General features: G+C 47.1%; 1 protein-coding gene across 5 annotated transcripts in view; it reads right to left on the bottom strand.

Annotated features, from left to right (window-relative positions):
* xpo4 (exportin 4) overlaps positions 1-10000 on the bottom strand; it is an 82889-nt gene that overhangs the window by 12417 nt on the left and 60472 nt on the right. For all 5 annotated transcript variants that reach the window (XR_013936665.1, XM_080498636.1, XM_080498634.1 and 2 more), the window contains 5 exons: positions 7468-7627; positions 6830-6999; positions 5955-6129; positions 826-1032; positions 337-423 (listed from right to left, as the gene is read on the bottom strand). Coding sequence is in view for 4 of the 5 variants with exons in the window: in XM_080498636.1 (XP_080354762.1) it covers positions 337-423; positions 826-1032; positions 5955-6129; positions 6830-6999; positions 7468-7627 (799 nt within the window). In the remaining variant the exon portion in view is untranslated. The remainder of the gene's footprint in view (positions 1-336; positions 424-825; positions 1033-5954; positions 6130-6829; positions 7000-7467; positions 7628-10000) is intronic.

Genomic DNA, 10000 nt, shown 5'->3' with positions numbered 1-10000 from the left:
AGATGACATTCTGTTATATATTATATACCAACAGATGACATTCTGTTATATATTATATACCAACAGATGACATTCTGTTATATATTATATACCAACAGATGACATTCTGTTATATATTATATACCAACAGATGACATTCTGTTATATATTATATACCAACAGATGACATTCTGTTATATTTTATATACCAACAGATGACATTCTGTTATATATTATATACCAGCAGATGACATTCTGTTATATATTATATACCAAGAAGAAGTGAACAACAGGCGACTGCCAGAGAAGCGTCCAGTCAGCAGTACTGCAGTACTGCAGTCCTGCAGGGTTCCTCACCTCTCCCAGGTAACAGATCTGCTTGTGAGCCACTTCTACAAAAACCTCGATGATGAGGTTGATGGTCTCCGGCGTGTTGCTGTAAACCTGAGACACAAACACAAAGCCACCAGACAAACATCCTCAGATTCTTCACGTGACGCCAGGGTTTCAGTCACGCAGCGACAGAAACACAGAAACAAGAATATAAAGTAGTGCTGAGATGCAGGGAAGCCTGTTATGGTCGATCATTTAATAAATACACCTCCAATGTTACAAAGTAGAACAATTAATAACACTGGACAACTTCCACAATCTCTATTATTGTTATGAACTTCCCAAAAACCACAAAGGTTTTGATCTCTAGATAAAACAACAATATAGTAACAAACAATCTCCCTGGATTTTCAAACGTTTTGACTTGCATTTAGTCAAATTCTGCTATTTTAAGCATTCGGTGGTGAGGAGTGAGTTTTGGACTGTGTGAGTCAGTGGTCTGGAGGCCGTTACCTCCATCAGGCCGATGCAGCTGGACAGGAAGTCCATGAGGAAGGAGAAGAGCGAGGCCACGTTGTCGATCTGCGTGGCCTCGGCGATGCCGCACAGCGCCTCCAGCGTGGCCACCACCTCCTGCTTCACCGCCTCCTGCTGGCTGATCTGGGCGAAGTTCTCCTGGTTGATGAGGCTGAGGAAACGCTGCTGCAGCGGGTGGAGCACCTGACGGAGGACAACATGTTACACTGTGTGTGTGTGTGGTTACTCTAGGACAGGGGTGTCCAACACGAGGCCCGGGGGCCAGAACGGCCCGCCAGAGGATCTAATCCGGCGCCATGGGATTTTTATTTTATAAAGTATAAATATGAACACTGACTGAGGCTGATCTAAAAACACTAGATCAGCAAAAATGACATTTAAAACCTCCCTTGGACAGAATTTGACTCCCGACATTAATGCCTCTGTGGAGGTCACATGACGCAACGCCTTTCACAATAAAACAACGAGTCCAACTTATGTGAAGTGATACTTTAGACACGTAAACTCAAAACAATGTCCAGATGATGACAAATTGTTTTAATCCTGAATAAAAATAGGAGACCCAGACAAGGTGACTGAGGGTTTTTGTGTTTTTGTTTTGCAAATATAATAATATCTGATTAACTTTGTACATTTCAGAATCAACTGGCAAATTCCTGCAGTTCCAAAAGGATCAAAAGAAGGAAAGACTTTGCATTTGTCCAGATCTGCAGTTTAATGTGATGTTTGACTTGTTGGCCCCCAGAGGTCAGAGGTCAGGTTGATGTGGACCCTCAACTGAACCAGTTTCACCCCCCCCCCCCCCCCCTGCTCCAGGACCACAAACTGCTTGCTCAGCGACTTGTGTTTAAATGTGGCAAGAAAAATGCTCATCAGCCACTTATTTGTTTGTATATTTTGTCCAATTTCACTTCAACAGAATAAAATATTTTCTGACTTCTGGTTTTGAGTTAGAATCCTGGAAAACTAGGAGACATTTGTACCCGAGTGAAGTAAACGTGTTTAGATGAGATGTTCTGTTTGTATTTGTTTATTGAGAGAACAACAGTGATTTCAACCTGATATTTCCACTCGGGGGAGTTTGGGACCTTCCTGATCAATAACTCACCAAAACTCATTTGTTTAATGACAATAAAAGTGCTTTTTCCGTCAAGGCCGGTCCAGAGTTTCTATGTGACCTCAGCAGTGAAGCAGAACATTATTGAAATGAGCTAAAGTAAGACCAGAGTTACAATTATTACAGAAATTCTATTTAACAAACAAACAAAAGGCCAAAGTAACAGTAACTTATATTTCTACTCCACTGCTAAGTTTAGTTTTGATCAACAGTTTGTCGAACAGGAAAAGAGATGAGAAGTTACATTCTGGTTTCTCATCCTGGAAACTCATTAAACCTGATGATTCTCTAAACTACACATACAAAGTTTAACCATTTTAAATACTGGAGGTGAGGAAGGAGAGCCTCCTCCTCCTCCTCCTCCTCCTGTCTCCTCTCTCTCTCCTCCTCCTGTCCCGTCCTCCTCCTCCTGTTTCCTCTCTCTCTCCTCCTCCTCCTCCTGTCTCCTCTCTCCTCCTCCTCCTCCTGTCTCTTCTCTCTCCTCCTCCTCCTGTCTCTTCTCTCTCCTCCTCCTCCTGTCTCTTCTCTCTCCTCCTCCTCCTCCTCCTGTCTCCTCTCTCTCCTCCTCCTCCTCCTGTCTCCTCTCTCTCCTCCTCCTCCTGTCTCTTCTCTCTCCTCCTCCTCCTGTCTCTTCTCTCTCCTCCTCCTCCTCCTGTCTCCTCTCTCTCCTCCTCCTCCTGTCTCTTCTCTCTCCTCCTCCTCCTCCTCCTCCTCCTGTCTCTTCTCTCTCCTCCTCCTCCTCCTCCTGTCTCTTCTCTCTCCTCCTCCTCCTCCTCCTGTCTCTTCTCTCTCCTCCTCCTCCTCCTCCTGTCTCTTCTCTCTCCTCCTCCTCCTCCTCCTGTCTCTTCTCTCTCCTCCTCCTCCTGTCTCTTCTCTCTCCTCCTCCTCCTGTCTCTTCTCTCTCCTCCTCCTCCTCCTGTCTCCTCTCTCTCCTCCTCCTCCTGTCTCTTCTCTCTCCTCCTCCTCCTCCTCCTGTCTCTTCTCTCTCCTCCTCCTCCTCCTCCTCCTCCTGTCTCTTCTCTCTCCTCCTCCTCCTCCTCCTGTCTCTTCTCTCTCCTCCTCCTCCTCCTGTCTCCTCTCTCTCCTCCTCCTCCTGTCTCTTCTCTCTCCTCCTCCTCCTGTCTCTTCTCTCTCCTCCTCCTCCTCCTGTCTCCTCTCTCTGTCTCCTCCTCCTCCTGTCTCCTCTCTCTCTCTCCTCCTCCTGTCTCCTTAGGAGGACCAGGTGGAGGATCAGGAGGACCAGGTGGAGGATCAGGTGGAGGATCAGGAGGACCAGGTGGAGGATCAGGAGGACCAGGTGGAGGATCAGGTGGACCAGGTGGAGGATCAGGAGGACCAGGTGGAGGACCAGGAGGAGGATCAGGTGGAGGACCAGGAGGACCAGGTGGAGGACCAGGAGGAGGATCAGGTGGAGGACCAGGTGGAGGATCAGGAGGACCAGGTGGAGGATCAGGAGGACCAGATGGAGGATCAGGAGGACCAGGTGGAGGATCAGGAGGACCAGGTGGAGGATCAGGTGGAGGATCAGGAGGACCAGGTGGAGCATCAGGAGGACAAGGTGGAGGATCAGATGGAGGATCAGGAGGACCAGATGGAGGACCAGATGGAGGATCAGGAGGACCAGATGGAGGATCAGGAGGACCAGGTGGAGGATCAGGAGGACCAGGTGGAGGATCAGGAGGACCAGATGGAGGATCAGGAGGACCAGGTGGAGGATCAGGAGGACCAGGTGGAGGATCAGGTGGAGGATCAGGAGGACCAGGTGGAGCATCAGGAGGACAAGGTGGAGGATCAGATGGAGGATCAGGAGGACCAGATGGAGGACCAGATGGAGGATCAGGAGGACCAGATGGAGGATCAGGAGGACCAGGTGGAGGATCAGGAGGACCAGGTGGAGGACCAGATGGAGGATCAGGAGGACCAGATGGAGGATCAGGAGGACCAGGTGGAGGATCAGGAGGACCAGATGGAGGATCAGGAGGACCAGGTGGAGGATCAGGAGGACCAGATGGAGGATCAGGAGGACCAGGTGGAGGATCAGGAGGACCAGGTGGAGGATCAGGTGGAGGATCAGGAGGACCAGGTGGAGCATCAGGAGGACAAGGTGGAGGATCAGATGGAGGATCAGGAGGACCAGATGGAGGACCAGATGGAGGATCAGGAGGACCAGATGGAGGATCAGGAGGACCAGGTGGAGGATCAGGAGGACCAGGTGGAGGACCAGATGGAGGATCAGGAGGACCAGATGGAGGGTCAGGAGGACCAGGTGGAGGATCCGGAGGACCAGGTGGAGGATCAGGAGGACCAGGTGGAGCATCAGGAGGACAAGGTGGAGGACTAGGTGGAGGATCAGGTGGAGGACCAGGTGGAGGATCAGGTGGAGGACCAGGTGGAGGATCAGGTGGAGGACCAGGTTCTCTCAGATACTTTCGTTTTTAACTTTTAATTCTGGCATTATTATTATTATTACTATTAGTGTGAATGCAAAGGCATTCACACTCTTGAGATTCAAATCTTTATCATCATCATCATTATTATTACTATTATTATTATTACTATTATCATTATTATTACTATTATTATTATTATTACTACTACTATTATTATTATTACTATTATTATTATTACTACTATTATTATTACTACTATTATTATTACTATTATTATTACTATTATTACTAGCATTATTATTATTACTATTATTATTATTACTATTATTTCTATTATTATTATTACTATTATTATTACTATTATTATTATCATCATTATTATTATTACTATTATTATTACTATTATTATTATCATCATTATTATTATTACTATTATTACTAGCATTATTATTATTATTACTATTATTATTATTACTATTATTATTATTATTACTATTATTATTATTACTATTATTAATATTATTATTATTAGGTTGCTTACTGCAAGCAGCAAAGTGAGAAAGTTCTTGTACAACGAAACACGTTTCCAACTGTTGTCATGACAATAAAGAAATAAACTTGTTTGTTTGGTCAAATCTCTTTGGTTAGAAGTTGATCTATAAACTGTGTTAGTTCCTCCTGCCTGATATCACTCCTCCACCCAGGACGGTCACTCCTCCACCCAGGACGGTCCAACACTCAACATGTGGTCATTCCTCCACCCAGGACGGTCACTCCTCCACCCAGGACGGTCACTCCTCCACCCAGGACGGTCACTCCTCCACCCAGGACGGTCCAACACTCAACATGTGGTCATTCCTCCACCCAGGACGGTCAAACACTCAACATGTGGTCATTCCTCCACCCAGGACGGTCCAATACTCAACATGTGGTCATTCCTCCACCCAGGACGGTCCAACACTCAACATGTGGTCATTCCTCCACCCAGGACGGTCCAACACTCAACATGTGGTCATTCCTCCACCCAGGACGGTCCAATACTCAACATGTGGTCATTCCTCCACCCAGGACGGTCCAACACTCAACATGTGGTCATTCCTCCACCCAGGACGGTCCAATACTCAACATGTGGTCATTCCTCCACCCAGGACGGTCCAACACTCAACATGTGGTCATTCCTCCACCCAGGACGGTCATTCCTCCACCCAGGACGGTCACTCCTCCACCCAGGACGGTCAAACACTCAACATGTGGTCATCCCTCCACCCAGGACGGTCCAACACTCAACATGTGGTCATTCCTCCACCCAGGACGGTCCAACGCTCAACATGTGGTCATTCCTCCACCCAGGACGGTCAAACACTCAACATGTGGTCATTCCTCCACCCAGGACGGTCCAACACTCAACATGTGGTCATTCCTCCACCCAGGACGGTCCAACGCTCAACATGTGGTCATTCCTCCACCCAGGACGGTCAAACACTCAACATGTGGTCATTCCTCCACCCAGGACGGTCCAACACTCAACATGTGGTCATTCCTCCACCCAGGACGGTCAAACACTCAATAAAGTGACATGACGGAGGATGTGAGCTTACCTCCGCCCAGTACTGCTGCTTGGCCTCCGAGTCCATGTGGGCGAAGCCCCCCAGGACCAGGGCCTTCATGAGGGCCCTCTGCACGGCGCTGGACAGCAGGTGGAGGGGGGGGCTGCGGCTGGAGAACTGCTTGGCCAGGTTCCACCAGCTCTCACACTGCACCACCATGTTGGCCCTGGACACAAGCAGGGGGTTACACCACCTGGCCTCACTGCTACGCCTCCATCAGGAATGACCATCAGGTCACTTCAGCACAAATAATTGTGTTTATCAGGTCACTTGTTGACGGTGCAGCAGAACCCCAGGATTCTCTCGCACCGTCAGTATTTAGAGAAACACTTCACCTTCATTCTCTCTGCTATTAACTGCTCGATTCAGACCACAATTAAATGATTGTTAGTTATTTCTTGCAGTTTTGACCTGACAGGCTCTACGTTGCTCTGCCTTGTGGGAGACTGACAATGTTTGACATGAATGTTCACTGGGAAGCTACACATTCATTTCCTCCTGTGGGAAAATTAATTACTAGTATTATTAATTACAACTGTCTGAGCTGAACAAGTAAGTTCGAGGACTGTGGTTTTTTGTTTTTGCTCCTTGTCAGGAAATCCCTGTGCTACAAAATAAACCACGATTCACAGGTAAAATGTCCAAAACAGCCAATTATCGAGGTTCACTGGGATTTTCTTTTTAATGTACTTAAAAACAAGCCAGAGTTCAGGGGAATGCAGAAATACATCAAGTTCTTATGGTTACTTGCAAATCACATTTTTGGAGGTTTTATATGAATATGGGTGAAAAAGACTGAAGCTGTTAGTCAAAACAAGCAGTCGACTTCATGCGTTTTCTTTCCTTCATAAGGAGTCAGCAGTCACCTCTCCCTCTTCTCCACCAGCGTGACCAGCAGCTCCACCGTGTCGGAGGCCAGCTCCGCCTCCGAGCTCCACACCGACAGGTTGTTGATCACCTTCTCCAGCAGGTATCCCACAATCCACTGGGCTCCCTCCGTGTCCGCCCCGAACGCCGTGCTCAGGGGGATGCTGATCTGAGGGTGGAGGAGAGGCGCTGGTTTGAACCTGTGTGTTCCTGAGCCTCCAGCTCCGGGGGAACCTGGGGAACTGGGAGAACCGGGGGAACTGGGGGAACCTGGGGAACTAGGAGAACCTGGGGACCCGGGGGAACCTGGGGACCCGGGGGAACCTGGAGAACCGGGAGAACCTGGAGAACTGGGGGAACCGGGGAAACCTGAAGAACCTGGGGAACTGGGGGAACCTGGAGAACTGGGGAACCTGGAGAACCTAGGGAACTGGGGGAACCTGGAGAACCTGAGGAACCCGGGGACCCTGGAGAATCGGGAGAACCTGGAGAACTGGGGAACCTGGAGAACCTAGGGAACTGGGGGAACCTGGAGAACCTGGGGAACCTAGGGAAACCGGGGAACCTGGAGAACTGGGGGAACCTGGAGAACCCGGGGACCCTGGAGAACCGGGGGAACCTGGAGAACCTGGCCCACCTGCTCGTACAGCTTCTCGTCCACCAGCAGGTAGGTCTTGGCCCACCGCCTGAGGAACCACATGATGTCCTTTCCCATCTGGGGGCTCAGCAGCTCCGTCAGGCTGGCCCGGGTCGCCCTGGACTCCACCTCCGACGTCCTCAGCACCGCCGACAGCAGCCTGGAGACACACCGGGGGGGGGGTCAGGGGTCGGGGGTCAGTAATGTGCTGCTGCACAACTGTTCTCAGCAGCTTAGAGATTTTTATTCATTTAGTAATGATGCTTTTATCTTCATTTAATGTCACATTGCAAACATTTCACACGCACGCACACACACACACACACACACACACACACACACACACACACACACACACACACACACACCTGAAAAGTGGTATTAAGAAGTAAAGTTAGTCACACCCCTCCCCCACTGTATTATATAATGATCTCTGTATAAAGAATAGTTAGTATTATGTCGGTCAATAGAACAGTAAGAATATTTTCCTCGTCACGACTAAATAAGAGCAGTTTCTTAGATCACCACCTCTTTCACAAAGTTTCACGGTTTTCACAGTAAGACCAGGCTGAAGTTGTTTATCTGGGAGTAAAGAAAGTGTTTCATTAAGCAGAAACGTAGAAAACATTATAAATGTTCCTTTGTTCATCAACGGATTTGGGTTTTTGATTGAGACTTTCTCTGCAGTCTATTCTTGCAGTTTGTGAGACGCAGTGACAGCAGGGAGGGAAGAATTCACACAACCACGACCTGAGACTGTTAAAGGTTGATACACTCAGCTGAGCCCTTCACAGTGTTCCACGTTCTACTCAGTACTGCAGGACTGGAGAACCAGCAACAGCTCACAGGCCTCCTCACCACCTACACCTGAGACCCTGAACTGTGACCAAGCACTACATTATTGTACAAACTGCAAAACCCTTGATTGCATCAACTGAATGAAGCAAGTTGAATGTTTGATTGAAATGAAACTTGATGTGTCTGTAGCCAATCAGCTCCAGGAACTGTATGAAAACCATGGAGTGAGTCCTGTTGGTCAGGAATGACTAGACTACAGACGTGATCTTCTTATTCTTTTCCTTCTTGCTTTTCTTAAATACGTTGTGAAGAAATTCTTACGATGTGGAGAAAGTCTACCAACGACTGAACCTCCTGTTGCACACGCCGCTGCTGGTGTGTGTTGGGAAACTGGGAGTTTCACAAAGTCAAGTCAACACGTAAAAGGACATGGAGGCCGAGGGCTTAACGCAGCTCACAGCTCCGCCCCCTCGCTGTGGAGGGGGCGGAGCTTCACATTGTCTGCAGAAAACAAAACCCTCTGACATTTACAGGTCCAGGGTCGCCGCCGCCACCCGCCACCCGACGCCATCAGTCGCTTGTCCTGCAATCCTGTGTGTGTGTGTGTGTCTGTGTGTGTGTGTGCAATGAAAGCCACACAATGTGGAGAACAATCCAGAAAACACAGGCTTCCAGTGACCTTCAACAGACGGTACCAGTGACCTTCAACAGACGGTACCAGTGACCTTCAACAGACGGTACCAGTGACCTTCAACAGACGGTACCAGTGACCTTCAACAGACGGTACCAGTGACCTTCAGCAGACGGTACCAGTGACAATATAAACCCTACCTGGTAAATGAAGCCACATTCATCCATGATGAGTTGGTCAATTGTGATCTGGTGACACAGTGATGAACACCAGAGCCTGGAAGCAACATTCAGCCTCACAGTGGGAGAACTGGGAGTACTGGGAGAACTGGGAGTACTGGGAGAACTGGGAGAACTGGGAGTACTGGGAGAACTGGGAGTACTGGGAGAACTGGGAGAACTGGGAGTACTGGGAGAACTGGGAGTACTGGGAGAACTGGTCAGTTCAGTGGAAGGCAGAAATACTGAAGAAGAAAAAATCGCCACATAAGCAAATATAGTAGAATGTAGTAGAATATAGTAGAATACAGTAGAATACAGTAGGATATAGTAGAATATAGTAGAATATAGTAGGATATAGTAGGATATAGTAGGATATAGTAGAATATAGTAGGATATAGTAGAATATAGTAGAATGTAGTAGAATATAGTAGAATACAGTAGAATACAGTAGGATATAGTAGAATATAGTAGAATATAGTAGGATATAGTAGAATATAGTAGGATATAGTAGAATATAGTAGGATATAGTAGAATATAGTAGGGTATAGTAGAATATAGTATGATATAGTAGGATATAGTAGGATATAGTAGAATATAGTAGGATATAGTAGGATATAGTAGAATATAGTAGGGTATAGTAGAATATAGTATGATATAGTAGGATATAGTAGAATATAGTAGAATATAGTAGAATATAGTAGAATGTAGTAGAATACAGTAGAATACAGTAGGATATAGTAGAATATAGTAGAATATAGTAGGATATAGTAGAATATAGTAGAATGTAGTAGAATATAGTAGAATACAGTAGAATACAGTAGGATATAGTAGAATATAGTAGAATATAGTAGGATATAGTAGAATATAGTAGAATATAGTAGGA

Source organism: Blennius ocellaris (genome assembly GCF_963422515.1).
Source record: "Blennius ocellaris genome assembly, chromosome: 6".
Lineage (NCBI taxonomy): Eukaryota > Metazoa > Chordata > Actinopteri > Blenniiformes > Blenniidae > Blennius > Blennius ocellaris.
This window is presented reverse-complemented; position numbering and strand designations above follow the sequence as displayed.